The sequence below is a fragment of the Chiloscyllium plagiosum genome, unplaced genomic scaffold, assembly GCF_037043375.1.
Source record: "Chiloscyllium plagiosum isolate Xiang-an unplaced genomic scaffold, Cpla_swu_hap1 HiC_scaffold_6, whole genome shotgun sequence".
In the NCBI taxonomy this organism is placed as follows: domain Eukaryota; kingdom Metazoa; phylum Chordata; class Chondrichthyes; order Orectolobiformes; family Hemiscylliidae; genus Chiloscyllium; species Chiloscyllium plagiosum.
In genome coordinates this window covers 126,244,177-126,265,803 of record NW_028270144.1, presented here as the reverse complement: position 1 = coordinate 126,265,803, position 21,627 = coordinate 126,244,177, and the positions used below count along the sequence as shown (strand labels likewise).

Sequence of the window (21,627 nt, the reverse complement as noted above, 5' to 3'; positions counted from 1 at the left end):
CACTAAGTAATCTAATATTATACCAAACACCTTCTTCACTATCCTATCTACCTGCAACTCCACTTTCAAGGAGCTATGAACCTGCACTCCAAGGTCTCTTTGTTCAGCAATACTCCCTAGGACCTTATCATTAAGTGTATAAGTCCTGCTAAGCTTTGCTTTCCCAAAATGCAGCACCTCGCATTTATCTGAATTAAACTCCATCTGCCACTTCTCAGCCCCCATTGGCCCATCTGGTCCAGATCCTGTTGTAATCTGAGGTAACCCTCTTCGCTGTCCACTACACCTCCAATTTAGGTGTCCTCTGCAAACTTACGAACTGTACCTCTTATGCTTGCATCCAAATCATTTATGTAAATGAGCACCTGTAACAGTGCAGGATTCCCTGCAATGGAACATCACCCTTGATTTATTTGTGGTCAAACTTTACTGCAGAGTAAAAATAGAATATTCAAACCAATTGGAGAGCTGTTTCAAAGATGCTGCATAATGCTCTGAATGATCACATTCTGTGCTCATTGATCTGTCTAATGTTTTTTGCCATATGTCATTATCATCTTTACCATCAACTGAAGGCACTTCACAGGAGGACTATCAAGCACACTTTGACATTGAGCTGCATAAGTAGTTATTCGGGGACATGATGACAAGTTTGATTTTAGCATTCGTTCATGAGATGAGGATGTTGCTGGCTCGGCTGGTACTTATTGCCCACAGCACAGTTAAGAGTCGGCCACATTGCTGTGAGTCTGGAGTCACATGATCTGGCGCGGTTAAGGATGGCAGTTTCCTTCCCTAACGGACATGAGTGAACCAAATGGGTTTTTCCGACATTTGGTCATGGAATCATGGTCATCATTAATTCCGGACTCTTAATTCCAGATTTTTATTGAATACACATTTCACTATCTGCTATGGCTGGATTAGAACCCAAGTCCCCTGAATCTCTAGATTAACAGTCCAGTGAATATGTCGCCTCCCCCTGTAGTCTGGTGTAAGAAGTAGGAGCTGGGTAGATTTTAAGCAGAGTCTTAGGGTGGGGGAAGTAGGTGTAGAGGATTAAGGGGAGAATTCCTGACATGCATGCAGTTGAAGGCAGAGTCAGCAATGGTGTAGTGATTAAAACAGAGTGTGGAGGAATGTGAAGCTATCTGTCTGGCTAGAAGGTGTTACCAAGGGGAGACAGGGCAAAGTTTTGGGGAGATCTTGAATGAACATGAGAATTCTAAAAATGAGATTTGCCAAATTGAGAGCTAATCGAGGTCTCAGCGTGCAGAGGAACTGAGTGAAGGAACTAGGATTCTGGTACGATTTGGGTGAGTTCTTGGTTGTGGAGGATGCAAGATCGGATGTCAGACCAAGAGAATGTTGAAACAGCAAAGTCCAGAGGGATGCTGTGCTAATCTTGCTGCCTCCAAGCATGTTCTGCCTCACTGAGGAATTATGGATGGAGCTGGGCAGGGAAATCACTAGCAAACAACCTCAGTTCCAGACTTTGATTGAATCCATACATGCATTTTCCTAGAATTTGAAAGAGAGAGATCAGGAAACCCAGTTGGGATTTTTGTCTTCCATCTATTTGCAATAGAAACAAAATGAAAATTGATTCGTAAACCTAACTCAACTGAGAAATATTGGAAATGACTCAAGATATGTTTCTCGATGTCTGATGTGTAAAGCTTCTATTTAATGCAACGTGTGCACTTATCTGTACTTCTTCTGACCTTTTCTCTAAAGGTTTCTGAATGCTTTTTAGAGTGCTTAAGCCACAGTAATAAGATGTGTCCATGAATTTTTTTTAAACCAGGGACCGTAATGAATTGGCTGAAACACTGCAACTCCTGAAAGCTCAAATAGATCCAGCACTATTAAGCAAGTTTATCCAGGAAGATGGCTCCTCTCATACAAGCCCTACACCAGAAGATGAAGAGAATAAGAAAGAAATTGAAGAACATCTGGAAGGTAGCTTTATTTCCTAAAAATGTTGTCTTGGAGCCAGATAGAGAACAAATTATCTCTCTGAAATGGCCACTGATTTATGTACTCAGCTGTCTGTTGTCAGTATCAATGGGAGGGTGGAAGGGCCATCAGCATTGAACCTAATCCTCCCATTGCCTAACTTCACCTCCTAATAGCATTCCACAGAGATCATGGGTGAAAAAAAAATCTAAACTTGTATTTTCTCGCATTCCATTGATTTTGTGGCATGCCATTATCATTTTTCCCCTTGACTTGGCTGAAATCTGCTAACTTAGCAAAGCCAGGATAGAGGGGAAAATGAACAGAACTTTTTTTGATCTTGTGGCTCCATTGGGAGAGAACCTCAAACATTTTTTGAACTTGAATTTCTGCTCAAGTGCTGAAAAAGACACGTGCCTGTCTTGTGATTCTGACTGCATAATAAATGCACTCCCAGGTTTTGCTCCGATTAACTCCCAAACTTCGGTTTTTACTCCTGTGCAGAAATATTTTGGGGGATTATCTTATACTCAACCATTCCACAGAGGACTGGAAGGCATCCTTCTGAACATTTTGGGTTTAGTTCTTTGGGGACAAATGAGTGTCTTTATTTTACCATACCACCTGATCCATGTTTTCAATGATTTCATTCTGTATCTTACCATATTCCCACGTGCTCCCAGGTAATTCTGATGTCCAGTGTGCTTTAAAAGGCTAATTTCCTTTCCTTTTGTCTGTAGACTGGGTGTGTCATGTGTAATTTTCCAGTTAAACTAGAGTTATGTATCCTATTCGTCTGAGGGTCCACATTTCACTTTTTTTTTCCTCACTCAAAGGCAATGATCAAATTTTGGAAAATAATGTTTGGCCACAGTATTAAACATTAATTTCAGGATAAAAGTTGAGTTCTGAAGAAGACATGAACATGTTTAAAGTCAAAGTGATAAGTTGGTCATTGAACAAAAAAAAACTAAAGCTGACCATGAAGAAGTGTGAAGTAGCAGAGCTAATTAATAAAACCATTTTTGACTTTTGCTTAAGAAGCAAAGCTAGAGAAAGAGAGACAGACTAGACCTTAAGTCCTCTTCACCGTGGGAGGGAATTAAGATGCTACATTTATCTTTGATGTTCATTCTGAACTGGCCATAGCAGTATGCATACCAGAGCAAGGATTACTTTTCAGCCAAGGTTTTTCCACTTCTTGTCTGGCGTGGTGATAAAGAGGGCAAAGCTGTATGTGCATATGTATCTTTCTTATTCCAGTCTGTAGGTTCACAATGACTCTTTCACATATGCTATCCCCTACCACTCATTTCCTTGTATCTGGTCACATGTACTTCAACCTCTCACTGCGTATGATCCTGCCCCACCTTCTCTGTGACTCCACTCTCACTTCTGCATGCAACCCCCCCCCAACATAGTCATAAAACATGGAATATAGGAGCAGGACTAGATTATTCAGCCCTTTTGAGCCTGTTCTGCCATTCAACATAAACATGGCTGATTGTTCAGCTCAGTACCCTAATCCTGCTTCCCCCCCACATCCTTTGATCCTTTTAGTCCTAAGAACTATATCTACATTTTTCTTTAAGATTTTCAATGTTTTGGCCTTAACCACTTTCAACAGACTCCCCAATCTCTGGGTGCTTTTCTCACTGAGGTTTAAATGAGGTGTTAGGCTCACTAGTGACAAGGCACGATCAGCAGCAAATGTGGATTGGCAATAGGCTGTGATTGCAGTGGTAGCCCCTTGTAAATCTCTCACTTCCATTCATCTATGTAATGTGTCCATGGGCATGATGATGAAGCATGGCAGTCGCTCCACTGACTGTCTAGTCACAAGCCAGAATTAAGCAAAAACCTCATCTAGTTCAAATGGGTGTGATATTGAAGAGGACCATGCTGAGCTGCCTGTTTCAGCATTCCTCCTCAACTAACAATATCATAAACTTCAAAGTTTGGGAGAAGATTTGTAGCTCGGGTGCTCATTGTTGTGGTTCTGTTCGCCGAGCTGGGAATTTGTGTTGCAGACGTTTCATCCCCTGTCTAGGTGACATCCTCAGCACTTGGGAGCCTCCTGTGAAGCGCTTCTGTGATGTTTCCTCCAGCATTTGTAGTGATTTGTATCTGCCACTTCCGGTTGTCAGTTCCAGCTGTCCACTGCAGTGGCCGGTATATTGGGTCCAGGTCGATGTGCTTATTGATTGAATCTGTGGATGAGTGCCATGCCTCTAGGAATTCCCTGGCTGTTCTCTGTTTGGCTTGTCCTATAATATAGTACTGTTGTCCCAGTCGACGCATGTTGCTTGTCATCTGAGTGTGTGGCTACTAAGGATAGCTGGTCATGTTGTTTCGTGGCTAGTTGGTGTTCATGGATGCGGATCGTTAGCTGTCTTCCTGTTTGTCCTATGTAGTGTTTTGTACAGTCCTTGCATGGGATTTTGTACACTACATTGGTTTTGCTCATGCTGGGTATTGGGTCCTTCGTCCTAGTGAGTTTTTGTCTGAGAGTGGCTGTTGGTTTGTGTGCTGTTATGAGTCCTAGTGGTCGCAGTAGTCTGGCTGTCAGTTCAGGAATATTTTTGATGTATGGTAGTGTGGCTAGTCCTTTGGGTTGTGGCATGTCCTCATTCTATTGTCTTTCCCTTAGGCATCTGTTGATGAAATTGCGTGGGTATCCGTTTTTGGCGAATACATTGTATAGGTGTTCTTCTTCCTCTTTTTGCAGTTCTGGTGTACTGCAGTGTGTTGTGGCCCTTTTGAACAGTGTCTTGATGCAACTTCTTTTGTGTGTGTTGGGGTGGTTGCTTTCGTAGTTTAGGACTTGGTCTGTGTGTGTGTGGCTTTCCTGCATACCCGTTCCTAGACGTGATGGTACAGAGAACACCGAATGGAGAATTCACCACAAAGGTATAAAGGAAAGCCACACACAGACCAAGTCCTAAACTACGAAAGAAACCACCCCAACACACACAAAAGAAGTTGCATCAAGACACTGTTCAAAAGGGCCACAACACACTGCAGTATACCAGAACTGCAAAAAGAGGAAGAAGAACACCTATACAATGTATTCGCCAAAAATGGATACCCACGCAATTTCATCAACAGATGCCTAAGGGAAAGACAACAGAATGAGGACATGCCACAACCCAAAGGACTAGCCACACTACCATACATCAAAAATATTCCTGAACTGACAGCCAGACTACTGCGACCACTAGGACTCATAACAGCACACAAACCAACAGCCACTCTCAGACAACAACTCACTAGGACGAAGGACCCGATACCCAGCATGAGCAAAACCAATGTAGTGTACAAAATCCCATGCAAGGACTGCACAAAACACTGCATAGGACAAACAGGAAGACATCTAACGATCCGCATCCATGAACACCAACTAGCCACGAAACAACATGACCAGCTATCCTTAGCCACACACTCGGATGACAAGCAACATGAGTTCGACTGGGACAGCACTACTATTATAGGACAAGCCAAACAGAGAACAGCCAGGGAATTCCTTAGGCATGGCACTCATCCACAGATTCAATCGATAAGCACATCGACCTGGACCCAATATACCGGCCACTGCAACGGACAACCGGAAGTGGCAGGTACAAATCACTATAAATGCTGGAGGAAACATCACAGAAGCACTTCACAGGAGGCTCCCAAGCACTGAGGATGTCACCTAGACAAGGTGACGTCTGCAACACAAATTCCCAGCTCGGCGAACAGAACCACAACAACATCATAAACTAGATTAACTTGTCCTGACCTCATTGCTGTTTTCTCCTGTGTTTGGCAACAGCTTTTCAAAACGTTGTAGTACATGTAGCATTTTTAGATATTTCTGTGCTGAAGAGTTTTAGAAATGCAAGCAGATTTCTTTGACAATTTCTTTGTTTGAACTTTTGCATAGAAGAAGTAAAAATGGAAGAGACAATAAAAGGGCAGCAGAAGGAGCCTGAAGTTACCACGCAGCATCTAGCATCTCCACCCACAACTACTACTCCAGAAGATGAGGCAAAAATACAGACAGTTAAAAAAGAGACAATCGAAAATGACTCCAAGGCAGAGCAGACCGTTAAGCCTGCATCGAAAAAAACTGATGCGAAAGGTGAAGGTGCTAAAGTAGCCATAGAAAACAACCTTGACAAAATTCATAGGCCAACTGAAGACGAAAACATAGCTGCTAAAGTGCAAGTGGTCAGTCTGAAAGGCTCTGGTGATGCCAAAGGTTGCGCTGATAAGTTAGCAACTGTAGATCGTGAAAGGCCAGGAGTTAACATCAAGGTGGAACCTCCTGATGATGTCAAAGAAAAGTCGTCAGAAGAGCTTGAGAGAGCCTTGAAAAATGTCAAACAGGCAAAACTCCCTGTGAAAAAACGTGAAATTAAACTGACTGAGGACTATGACAACTCAGTGAAGACTCCCCTCGGCAAGCCTCTAACCTCTGTCAGGGAGCCTCTAAAAGAAGGGTTAAAAGTGGAAGGCGAGGCAGTGAAGCAGACACCAGAGGAAAAGGTGGAAGGAAAGCAGCTCATGAATGGTGAGATAGCTGCTAGACCCCAAGTGAACAATCACAAAGATGAGAGAGTTATAGAGGCTTCTTCTCCAGGGAAGGTTGAGCAGAAGAAGAACCAAGAGCCTGAAACCCCATGCTCAACTAAAGAAGAGGAAAATGGCATCAATGGATCAAGCAAGCCGGACTCTGATTTGCCTACGAACTTTAGCCAGGAGAATCACGCGAGCAGAAATAAAGTTGAAGTGAGCCAGAACTGCCTCGTGAAGGAGAAAGCTGTAGACCAGAATCTTCCCGAGCTTGAGAAGCCTACGGAGGAAGCCAGATCAAAATGTGAGGAAGGGAAGGGAGATTCCCTCAGAACCAAGCTACGTGACAAAGAAATGCCTGACACAAAAACGGCAACTGTTACACCAGCAGAGGAGGAACATACAGAAAAGCTACCCGTGAGGAGAACAAGAGCATCCTTGAGGCAGCAGTTAACGAGGAAGACTTCAGAGGAAGAAGCACCCCAGAAAGTTGAGCAGGCAGAAGAGAAACGAGAGACAGAACCTAACGGGACAAGATGCTTAAGGAGGTCGCTGAGAATATCCAAACCTACGGTAAAAGTGACAGAAAACCTGGAGAAGAAAGCATGTAAGCGGGAAGAACCATCAGTACCTCAAAGTTCGGATAAGGATGAGAACCATAAAAAGGTGGAGAAAGATTCAAAGGGAGCAAAGGTACAATGATTTGATTGTTTAAAAGTAAAAACAAAATTGGTTTGTCATGTATGGGTTGTGGGTGTTGCTGACAAGACATCCTGAATCACCTTTGAATAGGGTAAGCAACTGAGTGGCAGTTCTGAGCCAGATTACGTTACTGTGAAGTTGCACGTAAGCCAGATTGGGTACAGACAGCAGATTTCCTTCCATGAGTGACATTGGTGAATTCGTGAACAAAGCAAAGACTTATTAAGGGCACAAAACAAAATATTAATTCAGAAATTGTAATGAGGCATGCAGTCTTACCAAATCATTTGGGAATGTTCTACTAAGCAAAGATTTGAGTGCAATCTCAGACATTTACAACATTTGACCCGTTGTCCATGCCAGCTCTGTGATGGTATTGTTTAAATCTAGTTCTGATTTGCTGCCTTGTCCCGTAGGCCCACGTCTTCCCTTTCAAAGAGGGGTCTACTATCCCCGCGCTGTGCAGTCTCTGTCTCCACTATCACCTCTGTCTAAGCATTCTATACTCAGAAGAATTCTCAGTGTAAAGAGGACCTTGATGATTTACCAGTTGGACACTACAGCGCTTTAGGGTTGATCCTTGCTTAATATAATTCATTTCTGTCATGGTGATGGTTCTACTGCAATTGGGGCCTGGTGGTCCTCAAATTAGGAAGAGTGTAAAGTAGGGGTAATCAATAAGAGCTCCCCCTTGCTCACCACTGTTGTGATGTTTGTTGAAAGCATTTTGGGAGGATGGGGCTGGTGCATGAGACCTAGAAATTAGAAGCAAGAGTCACCTATTTGGTCCATCATTCAATATAGTCTTGGTTGATCCTCTATTTCAGTATCATAGTTCTGCTTCTCCCCATACCCCTTGATGCCTTTAAAATCCGTAAACTTATTTATCTCTTAGCTGAAAAGGTGTAAGGAAGTGTGAAATGATAATATAAGATCATCTCCGTGAAAAAACAAATGACAAAGTTAGATGGTGGAACACAAGAATTGGGAGCAGGCGAACATCGCAAATATGAGCAAATAAACACCTCTTGGCCGTTGAGAGATCTTGGCTGATCTTCTAATTTACACCTTTTTTTGCACTATTCCTTTTGATGTTTTTAATATAAAAATATTTAACCTTAATGCTGCATTCCTGCCTACTTTTGAAAATCTTTTGCTCGCTTCCGGAACAAGAATCTATCCATCTTTGTCTTAAAAATTTCCAAGGACTCTGCTTCCCCCACCTTTTCAGGAAAAGATTTCCAAACACTCGTGACCTTCAAAGTCCAAACCGCTATGCTTCTTATTTTGGGAGTAATACTCCTGATTCTGGAACCTCCCCCATATAGGAGAAACATCCTTGTCTGTACCCAAACAAGCCTTTAAGAATTTTATATGTTTGAATAAAATCATCATCGTTCTTCTAACCACCAGAGTAGTTGATTTCATTTTTCCTCAGGTATAATCACTTCCCGTTTCAGGAATTAGTTTGTTAACCTTGGTTATGCTTCCTCCATGGTGAGTGTATCATTCCACAGTTAAAGAGACTATTTTTGCTCCTATTCCCAAATCCTGCTGTAACAAAGACTAACACATATTTGCTTTGTAAATTATTTGGCATGAGCTATCCTTACCTTCTCCTATTTGGAGTGGTAGTTTGGCCCCTTGAGCCTGCTTCGCCATTTAATATGGTTATGGCTGATCTGATTGTGTCCTTCATTCCATTTTATTACCTGATCCCATATTCTTTGTCTCTCCTGTCCATCAAAAATCTGGCTAACTCAACCTTGACTCTATTCAGTAATCCAGTCTCCACATTCTATGTAAGAGGATTCCATAGACTACTGGTCCTCTGAGAGATAACATTTCTCTTCTTTACAACCTTTAAAGGGGAGATCCTTAAATCATAAAGCATGTCACCTCATTCTGGTCTCTCTGTGGGGGAAGTTTCCTTTCAGCATCCACCCTATCAGTTTTAATAAGATCAGGATAAGATTAGCTCTAAACAGACTCAAGAATAGCTTCTTCCCTGCTGTTATCAGACTTGTGAACGTACCTCTCATTTACTGAGTTGATCTTTCTCTGCACCTTCTCTATCATCGTAACATTATATTCGACATTTTTGATTTGATTTGTCACTGTCAGTGGAAAGTGTTTTATATGCTCTTTAGGCAAATTGTGCAAGTGCATCAGGGTAACAGAACAGAGTGCAGGATATAGTGTTACAGCTGCTGAGAAGGTGCAGAGAGAGATCAACATTAATATTAAAGAGGAACGTCTGATAACATTCTGTTCTGTTACCCTGTTGTACTTATGTCAGGTACAATTTGCCTGAATAGCGCACAAAACAATACTTTTCACTGTATCTTGGTACATTTTTGCTAGAGCGTAGGAGGTTGAGAGGCAGCCTCGTAGAAATTTATACAATAATGAGGCGTATAGATAGAGTTAATGGTAATTGTCTTTTCTCTAGAATGGGGATTTCAAGACTAGAGGTCACATTTTTAAGGTGAGTGGTGAACGATTTTAAAAAAGACATGAGGGGCAAATCTTTTACACAGAGAGTAGTTCTTATGTGGAATGACCTTTCTGAGGAAGTTGTGAATGCAGGTACAATTACAAAAGACATTTGGATAGACACAAGAACAGGAAAGGTTTACAAGGATATGGGCCAGGCGCAGGTATGTGGGACTAGTTTATTTTGGGATTATGTTCGGCATGGACTGGTTGGACCGAAGGATCTGTTTCCGTGGCATATGACTCTGTGACGATGATAGATCAAATCAAATTAGTTAATGGAGTTGTTCTGACTCCAGCACCAACAGCAGTGACTGAATGTAAAACTGATGCTGCCCTTTGTGGTGGGTGGGGGTGAAATCAATTGAGCTTAACTCCAGGCCTCTTGTAAACCAACAATTTGCATCACAGGAGATCTGATTAATTCCTTAATTGTGAGGAACGTGTGAGGGTGTTTTTAAAAATGCATTCTGTTGAAACAGGTATTGCTAACATAGCCAACATTTATTACATAGTTGTGTTGGAGATGGTGAAGGAGCATTTTCATGCTGCAAGCCATGTAGCGAAACTGCTCTTTGTGCTGCCAGATCAGGAGGCGTACCTGAATTATCAGGAGTGTATGTCCTTGTTTACTATGATCTGCCTGTACTGCGTGCAAATCCGTGCTTTTTGTTGTACTTAGGTACACGTGACTACAATAAATCAACTGAAATTAAAGTACCAGTTGCAAAGAAGAAAAGGACAATGTGTATCCAAGACAGGTTGTTGTGAATGAAGTAAAACTAATGGTGTTTCCATACACCTACCATCCTTGTTCTTCTTTAGGTGGTGTAGGTTGCAGGTCCAGTGCTTCCCATTTTGATGTAATGTGCCTTGTTTTCAGCTGGAAAATTAGTGTCTTGCGAGAGGAAAAATGAATTTAAAGTGCATGAGGATTGCTTTAAGTATGTAAGGTAGCTCGCTGAGCTTGAAAGTTTGTTTTCAGACATTTTGGGGTGGCATGGTGGCTCAATGGTTAGCACTGCTGCCTCACAGCACCTGGGACTCTGGTTCGACTCCCGCCTTGGGCAACTATCTGTGTGGAGATTGCACATTCTCCCTGTGTCTGCGTGGGTTTCCTCCGGGTGCTCCGGTTTCCTCCCACAATCCAAAGATGTGCAGGTTAGGTGAATTGGCTATGCTAAATTGCCCATAGTGTTAGGTGCATTAGTCAGGGGTAAATATAGGGTAGGGGGATGGGTCTGGGTGGATTACTCTTCGGAGGGTCGGTGTGGACTTGTTGGGCCAAATGCCTGTTTCCATACTGTAGGGAATCTATTCTTGATACCATACTAGATAACATCATCAGTGAGTCTCCAGTGAAGCCCTGGTGTTATGTCCCGCCTCCCTTTCGGTCTTGGTTTCTTAAAGTGGGTGATGTCATTTCCGGTTCTTTTCCAGCAGTAGGTAGATAGGATCTAAATTGATGTGTTAATTGATGTGTTTATTGATGGAGTTCTGGTTAGAATGCCATGCCTTTAACACATCAGTTTAGATCCTTTCTACCTCCCCTTGAAAAATAAAACCAGAAATGATATCACCCACCTTAAGAAACCAAGACCTATAAATAGAGAGGCAGGATATACCACCAACGCTTCACTGGAGACTCTCACTGATGATGATATGTGACGAAACATTTGAAAACACCTTCATGCTCAGTTTGGTAACTTACATACTTATCATCAACCTGAACTACAAATCTTCTCAAAAATCGCTAATTGCTTTACATTCTTCAGAATTCTGTTGGAACTATTTTAGTGCAGGATTCACATGGTGATATGTAACTGCCCTCAGACAAGTCTTGGGACTTTTGGTTTCAAAGTTTGCTTTTGACTGCCTCGTGTTGATGTTACAGCGCAAGAGTAAATCCAGCAGGAGAGCTAGGTGGACCAAATCAAGGGGCAGGCGCAGACCCCAAGAATCGAGTGGAGAGAGTGAGAGTGCCCAGGAAGATGACGAATGTAGCGAAGAGGAGGAGGAGGAGGAAGAAGGGGAAGGTCCACTTGAAGATGATGAGCCCTGTAAAAAATGTGGCTTATCCAATCACCCTGAACTGGTAGGTCGCACTGTTTAGGGCCAAAGTTGGCTCAATTTTCTTGTTGGCCCCGTTCTGTTTTTGCTTGTTTTAGGTAACTAATTGCATACTCGACTGCATTTTGAAGGGCAAGTTCCTAGCATAACATATTATAGCCTGAGAATTATAAATCAGCATTTTAGACGTAATTTAAGTTCAAACGTCTCAATTTAACCGGTGAATATGAAAGTTGAAATATGTAATCGATGTCTTGTGTATTTATGATTATTAATTGTGAATGGATTAATAGATTTTCTGTTGTCATTTTCATGGGTGCATTTAAACTTGCTTAGGTCTTTAGTTTCATGGCATATTCATCAACCCTTATGTGAAACAGTATGTGTTGGTTCTTTTGGTCTTTTCCTAATTCTGCGTGGGGCAAAAAGCACAATGTAGATCCAAAATCCAGTTGATAGATCTCTTGTACAGTTTGATTGATGAAGGATGTAGCAGTGCTTTTCAAAAAAAAAAAGCTCTGGAATTGGCCCAGGTGATGCAGTCCTGACCTAAAGAGAGGAAATGGTCACCTGCCCCTGACTGTTGTTTGGTTGACCTCAACTTCAAACTTATGGTTGGATATTTTCTAATCAATCTGCTGGCATGTTACTTATAAACCTTTGGAACAGTTTGGGCTTTAACCTGGACTTCCTGGTTCGGAGACCTCTGCACCACAAAAATGTCCTAATAAACTTGTGCTTGGGGGCATCAAGTGAGATGAGGCTCAGCTGCTGTGACTGCTATTGGGTTGAACAGCTTTCCTTCTATTCAGACAGTGGGTACATGCCCCAATAACATGTCAATCCCCTTGGCATGGAGGTGAGCAGATGTCAATGAACAAAATATGCTGATGGTGGAAAATGTTGGAAATATCAGCAGGTCAGACAACATCTGTGTGTGTGAGAGAGAGAGAGACAGAATTAATGTTTCAGATTGATGATTTTTCTTCAGGGCTGAAGAAAGGTAGAAATGTAAGTGTCGCTCACATTTCTATCTTAAGCCCTGATGAAGGATGGTTGAGTACCTGATCCAAGTTGCTGCTCATGCTGGATATAAATGTTTTTCCTAGATTCTGTTGTGTGATTCCTGTGACAGTGGTTATCACACAGCTTGTCTACGCCCTCCATTGATGACAATCCCTGATGGAGAATGGTTCTGCCCACCGTGCCAACATGTAAGTAATTCCCTTTTATAATGGACATGGCTACCATAAGCTCTTAAAAACTGGACAATAACTTGTCTTCACTGTCTTTTTATTTGCCTTCTTCCCTACCCCCCCCCCCCCCCGAATGAGTTATTCTGGGAATGCTCATATATTGTCCATCCTAAGATAATTGACTTCAGGGCAGATATTTGAGGGCTTGACAGACCAGATTCTGGGAGTGTTTTTTTTCCCTGGCTGCAGTATCAAGAGTTCAGAATCATAGTCTTAGGATAATGTGTCAGCCATTTGGAACTGAGATGAGAAACCCTTTTACTTAGAAGGTTGAGAATCTTTAGAATTCTGAACCCCAGAGGGCTGTGAGCACTCAGATGATGGATTTTTGGGCAGGGTGAGAATTGAGGGTTATGGGGATAAGGTTAGAAGTGCTTTGATGCAGAGGATCAAATAGCCTATTAATGAGCAGAGAAGACACTGGAGGCTAGATGGCATACTCCTTTGCTTTCTTGCATTTTTTTTAATACACACGTATTAGTGGCTTAGTGAATAATCTTGTGTGAACATGGGTCAAGAGCAAACTGTCGAAATCCTAGGAACTTGGAACAAGGAAGGAGTCCATTTGGTCCATCAGTTCCATGCCAGCTAACCAATCTGCCTAACCCCACTGTTCAATTTATAGTCTTGTGAGTCAAGATCATAGCCCAGTACTTGCTAAATATTACGAAACTTTATGCCTCTGCCCCCTTTTCAGTTCGTGAGTTCCGAGTTCTGACTGCACTCTGGGTGAAATACATTGCTGTCAAGACCCCTCTTGAACCTTTCATTCTGAATCTGTTGCCCTGATTCCTGCTCCTCGGATGCTGCCTGATCTGCTGCGCTTTACCAGCGCCACGCTTTTTGATTATGGACCCTTCAGTCAAGGGATATAGAACCTTAATGTTCATTCTACCCTCCTCATTTTATACACTTGAATTAGAGCTCTCCTCAGCTTCTTGCATCCAAAAGTAAAAACACTTACCTATGTAACTTGTCCTTGTAACTAAAATTCTCCAGGCAAGGTGGTATCCTTAACAGACTTCTATAAACCTCCTCTGGTGGTAAAGGTGGTACCGTTGGATTTTCAGTGGCACTTCGTTAGTTTCCATGTAAATATCTACTGGAACTTACCCAAAGATTTAGCACATTAATTGAGTTTGGTTTCATGACATGCATGTTGAGTTTTGAAAGGGCATAGATATAGTGTAGTCACCATGGTGTTAGGCTAACAATTATAGAGACTTAGAGTAACAAACCAGCAAGCAAGAGTTCAAATCTTTTTGAGGATTGTGAACATAATTTATAAAACAGTTTGTTATTGCAAAGTGTGTAGCTGTCAGATTGTCAGTTAAAACCCAACTGGTTTGCTCACTTTTCCAGAAAAATAAACTGAGCAGAGCAGGCTATGTTCCCTAGAGTTTTGGAGGTTAAGACTGATCTTACTGAATTATGTATGACAAGGCTTGGTAGGGTAGATGCAGGAATTTGTTTGCTTGAGCAGGGCTAAAGTCAGTCTCTGAGCAAGAGCCAAGTTATTTCTTGTCCTTATGGTTTGAAGTTCCGCTTAGTCATGATCGTATTAAATAGCTGGACAGGCTTGAGGGGCTAAATGGCCTACCCTTAATTAATATGAGCGTTCATATGTTGTTCACTGAGGGCTATGAATCTTTGGAACGCTACCTTGGGGGTCTTTATGTGCAGGTCAGAGTACATTCGGTGCTAAAATTGATACAGAAGTTCATCCATGATCATCTTAAACGGTGGAACAGAATTGAGGTGCTGTATGGCTTACTGCTCTATTTTTTAAGTTCCTCTACTCTTTCCCTGTCTGGCCTATATGTGTCCAGCATGATAGAAATCCCAGGTGTGAAGAGGACAAATCACAATAATAAAAATGGAGAAAGACTTGTTCTCCCAAAACATTGAAAAAAGACAATGAAGAGAAGATATCATTATTTAAAAATTAGATGAACATTTGGAATTATGAAAACGTGCATTTGGATTGTAAGCTGAGATAGTAATTTGTTTAAGAAATTACTTAATGTAATTTTAGTGTAACCACTCTGGGATTCAGGGTGGTTGTACCAGAATGGTCTGAATGGCAGGTTTGTACCAAGATAACGATCTTATGATTTTCTTGTTGAAAGCTACAGCAGTATCAGTGGGCACGAGAAGATAGGATGCTGCTATTGCCAAAAGGAATGTTGTACAACTGTTAGGCCTTCTCTATGATGATAAAATCCATTTTAGTCATAATTGTTTATTTCTGTATGGGTGAGGAGGGTAGCACTGTACTAAATGTTATCTCCCTTTTTGTTGTCTGCAGAAACTTCTGTGTGAAAAATTAGAAGAGCAGTTGCAAAATATAGACGTGATGATAAAAAAGAAGGAAAGAGCGGAGAGAAGGTAAAATAAAAACCTGGACCAGAAGCTTCTAAATCCAGATGATGAGACAAATGGCATTTACAGTACCCCGAGGGACCAATTCACCATCTCTTGTTTGTTATTCCGAGTGGAATTGAATTTTGCTCTCTTGGTGTTGCCACTTCTCCAGTCTGTAGTCCTGCCTTTGCTCATTCATGTTAAAGTGTGGTCATTGTTTTGAATTTTTCTAAACCATTCTTCTTCAAACCGCAACTAGACTGGTTTGTGATTCAGCACCCCACCATCATCTGGTGACTTCCCCCACAGTGTAGAGAAATGGAATTAAGTTCTCATCGTTGTTATCTCTTTGTCCTCAGCGCCTTAAAATGGTGAAACCGTCCAAATGGTTTTTAATTTTCCTGTCACAATGACAATGTGAAAGAACAGTTGAAGCAGATTCAATCATAACCTTCAAAATGGAACTGAATAAATACTTGATGGGGGATGGGGGTGAAGCGTCAGAATTGAACCACCTGATGAGGGTGCAGCGCTCTGAAAGCTGGTGCTTCCGATTAAACCTGTTGGACTATAACCTGGTGGGGTGTGATTTTTAACATTGCTGAGTATGTGCTGCTTGATAATACTGTTGGTGGACCCCTTCCATTGGTTTGTTGATGTTTCAGAGTAGACCGAGGAGGCAGTATACAGCTGGTTTGGATTTGACTTCCTTTATGTCTGCAGGCGTACATGGACAATTTGTCATGTTGCTGGATAGATTAGCTAGGAGCATGGCAGGTCGTGCAACACAAGTCTTCACTAACTGTTGCTGCAATATTATTAAGGCTCAATGCCTTTGCAGTATCCTGTAAACTATTTATTGGTATCTCACAGATAATTGAACTGGCTGAAGACTGGCATCTGTAGGAGGCTGAGCTGGATCACTGACTCGGCATTTCTGGTGAAGATTATTTTTGTTCCTTCCAACCTTGGTGATGTCCTTCAGTTTCTCAACCTTTTGTTGAAAACATGTACTGGGGGAATCAAATGTGGCAATGTTGTTTTGCTGATTTGAAAAGATGTTGGTTTAAAAAAAGTGATGCAATACTTCTTTTGCAGGAAAGAGAGGCTGGCCTTTGTGGGAATTAACGTGGAAAATATCATTGCTCCAAAAGTAAGCACAATTTAAATCAATGCTTTCTAAACAATTTCAGGCTATGACCCCATCACAATGAAAATGGGTAACTTGGAGTGTTGAGAATTATTTGGAGGAGAGTAGTGGGGAGACTAGTGGGAGAAAACAGTATTTCTTGACGAGAACTCCTTAAAACTGAAAAAATTTCCCTGAAAATAGCAAGCAAACACCTTTTTACAGGTAAGGTAATAGCAGCAATCTGATTTCAGGGCAGCTGATTAAGTCAGACCCCCAACAGAAGGAAAGGGTATATTTTTAAAGAGGCCTTGCATTTGTAAAAATTCATTCTGAACCACCATTGTGGAGCTCCTGACCCCAATGGAGATCATAACCCATAGTTTAGGGATTTCTGTTTTAACTACTGAATGGGACTATAGTTTAAAAAAAAAAGAGAGCAAGGATTAATTCAGCTTCGTGTGGCAATTTTAAAAAAAAGCTTTATACTTCTGATGAGGTTCAATATCGTTTAACCCAATATGCCTTCCCATGTTTCAAGTCAACATCTTGAGATTTTGAAATACTGCGGGGGAAGAAAAAAATCACACCTCCAAAATAAGAAATCTGAAAGGAAACTTTTAAAAGCTGTTGGAAGGGCACATTAGTCAGTCAGCATCTCAAAGGGAAGACAAGATTGTTTGAAGCAACAAAAACACAAATTGCTGGAAAAGCTCAGCAGGTCTGGCAGCATCTGTGGAGAGAAATCAGAGTTAATATTTCAGATTGAGTGACCTTTCCTCAGAACTTTCTGAAGGTTACTCAACCCGAAACATCAACTCTGATTTCTCTCCACAGGTGCCCCCAGATCTGCTGACCTTTTCCAGCAATTTCTGTTCTTGTTTCTGACTTAAAATATCTACAGTTCTTTCGGTTTTTGTTGTTTGAAGCAATTCTGAACGTCGGTCACCTGCAAACTGAACTAATGTTTATATTCTTTCTCATGCTGACTCCTTTGTTTGTGTCTTTTCTGGGTTTATTCTGAAATTTTTAGCTGACTGTTGGAGAGCTACACCCTTAATTTTCTTTTAAATCGTTAGCAGCTCTCAGAAGGAAACGCCAGTAGGAATTGTCTCCTGTGGGAAATTGTGTGCAGCTCCAGTGAGGACAAATTCCAATTTGGCAGTGATGCTAATTATTTTTGATGGTGCTCATTGCTTAGACTGAGAAGAGCAGTGAAATGGATTGTGTGTGGGCAGGTGAAGGAAAAGGCCAAAGAATTGTTGCTGACTTATTATCTTGTTCTGCTGTGAAGCACTGCCCCTCATGGTAGAAAATGTGGAAAGAGTGTATCTCTTTTGAGTGGTCCACAAAACAAAACATTGCAGATACTGGAAATCTGAAGTAAAATGGAAAGAAGCGTGAAGTTGGGTACCATTCACCTAGAGTGAAATAAAGTTTCTGATGCACTTGATACTGGGAGGGGGGTGGGTACAACCAGGTTTCATGTGAGTACCTTGCCCATTGCCAACTCCTTTTGATCTTACTTTCTTGCCACCCCTTTGTCTGCCTACATACTTGCATAAGACCAGTTACATCTTTAATCATTTTCTAGCTCTGATGAAAGGGCGTGGATTTTGCCTGACCTGCTGAGTATTTACAACAGTTTATAGATTTATTTGTGAACTAAGTGGATTTCCATGCTAGTCATGTTTTGGAGGGATATGGGCCAGGGATAGGCAGGTGAGACTAGTTTAGTTTTGGATCCTGTTTGGCATGGACTGGTTGGGCTGAAAGGTCTGTTTCTGTGCTGTAATGCTGTAAGACTCTAATGTAAAATTTTCTCCTATTATAATACCTTTTTGTTTCTGTCAGGATTCTGTAACCGAAGAACAAGAAATAAAAGATTACAAATCCTTGGAAAGGCGGTCGGGTAGGACACGGAGATCTATTAATTACAGGTAAGGTTTTATTTTATTGTGCTAATGCCATTTGCTGTGCATTTTTTGAAAGAGAAAATGCCAGTTATGCATCTATTTCTCCCTCCCACGCAGTAGGTTAGCATGCATTGTAATATGCTTGTGAGAGATAGAAGTTAGAGGAATCCTACACTCTGTTCCTAGCCTCTACCCGATGTGAACAAGCCAGTTGCTTCTCCAGTTGAAAATTGACACCTGCTTGAAACTTCATGTCTGAGCTCCCAACTCCTTGCCTCTAGTTGGCTGTCCACTTGGGTAGGTCAAGAGAGTATGCAGCCTTAGTGAATGGTTTGACCAGCAAGTGTGCATCATTCACCCAAATTCTCCACTGACTAAGTTTTCCCAGCATCTTCCCACAATCATCTATAGTTTCTTTCAGCTTGCATGCTGAGATTTGCTGACAGTGCTCCCCACTCCCCCACCCACTCCTCAGCAGCCTGTGTCATCCTTTTATGATCAAGCTTTATAATTTCCTAAATGTAAGATTAGATTTTAGATTAGATTACATTACAGTGTGGAAACAGGCCCTTCGGCCCAACAAGTCCACACCGACCCGCTGAAGCTCAACCCACCCATACCCAGGCAGACACGGGGAGAACATGCAAACTCCACACAGTCAGCCGCGGGAATTGAACCTGGGTCTCTGGGGCTGTGAGGCAGCAGTGCTAACCACTGCAACTTATTCTATCCCCGCTTGAAAAGCCTCTTGAAAACGCATCCTGTCATGTCTTCAGTCAGCTAATTTTGCAAAGGACAAGGTTTTGCTAGTTGAGATGATTTGTGGTGTAAAACCACAGTGCAAACACATCACCAGGAAAATTGAAACATACTAGACTGTTTCAATTTTGAATAGATTTATAATTACAAAGGTTCTATATGTCAGGCTGATAAGTTCCCATCCAAAACATGGCCTTTTTGGTTTTGGTAGGCAAGATGTACTCATTTTTCTGGATTAGAGTGGTGCTGGAAAAGCACAGAAGTTCAGGCAGCATCTGAGGAACGGGAAAATCGACGTTTTGGGCAAAAGCCCTTCATCAGGAATACAGGCAGAGTGCCTGAAGGGTGGAGAGATAAATGAGAGGAGGGTGGGGGTGAGGAGAAAGTAGCATAGAGTACAATAGGTGAGTGGGGGTGGGGATGAAGGTGATAGGTCAGAGAGGAGGGTGGAGTGGATAGGTGGAAAAGAAGATAGGCAGGTAGGACAAGTCATGGGGACGGTGCTGGGCTGGAAGTTTGGAACTAGGGTGAGGTGGGGGAAGGGGAAATGAGGAAACTGGTGAAGTCCACATTAATGCCCTGGGGTTGAAGTGTTCTGAGGCAGAAGATGAGGCATTCTTCCTCCAGGCGTCTGGTGGTGAGGGAGCAGTGGTGAAGGAGGTCCAGGACTTCCATGTCCTCGGCTGAGTGGGAGGGGGAGTTGAAATGTTGGGCCACGGGGTGGTGAGGTTGATTGGTGTGGGTGTCCCAGAGATGTTCCCTAAAGCGCTCTGCTAGGAGGTGTCCAGTTTCCCCAATGTTCCAGCTCAGCACTGTCCCCATGACCTGTCCTACCTGCCTATCTTCTTTTCCACCTATCCACTCCACCCTCCTCTCTGACCTGTCACCTTCAACCCTGCCCATCCACCCATTGCACTCTTTGCTAACTTCCCCCATCCTGCTCCCTGACCTATCACCTTCATCCTCACCCCAACTCACCTATTGTACTCTATGCTACTTTCTCCCCACCCCCACCCTCCTCTCATTTATCTCTCCACCCTTCAGGCACTCTGCCTGTATTCCTGATGAAGGACTTTTGCCCGAAACGTCGATTTTCCTGCTCCTCGGATGCTGCCTGAACTGCTGTGCTTTTCCAGCACCACTCTAATCCCGAATCTGGTTTCCAGCATCTGCAGTCATTGTTTTTACCAAGATATACTCATTATTTAGAGCATTAATTGGACAATGTTTAATTACTGTGAGGTGGGACATCATTTGCTGATTTCTGCATTTATTGACTCCATTATATTAGGAGCAGCAACTTGATTTTAAGCAAATATCTTAGTTAAAGTCAGCACTGCAAACTTTCCAAACAGTAAGATACCTGACCAACTAATGAGTTTTTATAGTTTTAGCTAAGGGATCATTTTTTGTCAGGACAGCTTGTTGAGTACTCTGCACATCATTTTGGTCCTATTGGATCTTTTGCCTCCATACTCTAGTCTCACTTGAACACAAAATTGAGACTGAATTCTCATCTCATTAATGAGGCACCGCTGTACTGATTGAGGTGCCATGTTTCAGAGGAGATGCTTCCATCTCAGGTGGATTTAAAAATCCCAACTCCCCTATTTCAGAGAGAGCAGGGGTTTTATTCTCAAAAGCCTGGCTAATGTTTATCCCTCAACAGAAATTGCAAAACCTGATTATCTGGTCACTGTTCCTTTACGATTTTGGAGATCCTCCTTTGTGCAAGTTGGCTGCCACATTCCCTGCATTTCAACAATGCTAGAACTTCAAAAGTATGCTTCATAGGAAAATATGAACAGGAGCAGGCCATTCTCAAGCCGGTTCCACCATTCAGTGAGATCATGGCTGATATGTGGCCTAACTCCATATACCTGCCTTTGGTACATACCCCTTAATATCTCAAATTTGAGACTAATTATTGATCTAGGGTAAACTGCCATTTGTGGCAAATAGTTCCAACCTTTTGTGAGTAGAATTAGAACATAGAACATAGAACAATACAGCACAGAACAGGCCCTTCGGCCCACGATGTTGTGCCGAACATTTGTCCTAGCTTAAGCACCCATCCATGTACCTATCCAATTGCCGCTTAAAGGTCACCAAAGATTCTGACTCTACCACTCCCACAGGCAGCGCATTCCATGCCCCCACCACTCTCTGGGTAAAGAACCCACCCCTGACATCTCCCCTATACCTTCCACCCTTCACCTTAAATTTATGTCCCCTTGTAACACTCTGTTGCACCCGGGGAAAAAGTTTCTGACTGTCTACTCTATCTATTCCTCTGATCATCTTATAAACCTCTGTCAAGTCACCCCTCATCCTTCGCCGTTCCAACGAGAAAAGGCCTAGCACTCTCAACCTATCCTCGTACGACCTATTCTCCATTCCAGGCAACATCCTGGTAAAT

At 42.3% G+C, this 21,627-nt stretch overlaps 1 protein-coding gene across 2 annotated transcripts in view; it reads left to right on the top strand.

Moving 5' to 3' along the window:
* Positions 1-21,627, top strand: part of rsf1a (remodeling and spacing factor 1a) — a 110,749-nt gene that overhangs the window by 65,449 nt on the left and 23,673 nt on the right. For both annotated transcript variants that reach the window (XM_043692490.2, XM_043692489.2), the window contains exons 5-11: positions 1,808-1,962; positions 5,885-7,209; positions 11,609-11,809; positions 12,894-12,998; positions 15,349-15,428; positions 16,503-16,557; positions 18,388-18,473. In XM_043692490.2, the coding sequence (XP_043548425.2) occupies positions 1,808-1,962; positions 5,885-7,209; positions 11,609-11,809; positions 12,894-12,998; positions 15,349-15,428; positions 16,503-16,557; positions 18,388-18,473 (2,007 nt within the window). The remainder of the gene's footprint in view (positions 1-1,807; positions 1,963-5,884; positions 7,210-11,608; positions 11,810-12,893; positions 12,999-15,348; positions 15,429-16,502; positions 16,558-18,387; positions 18,474-21,627) is intronic.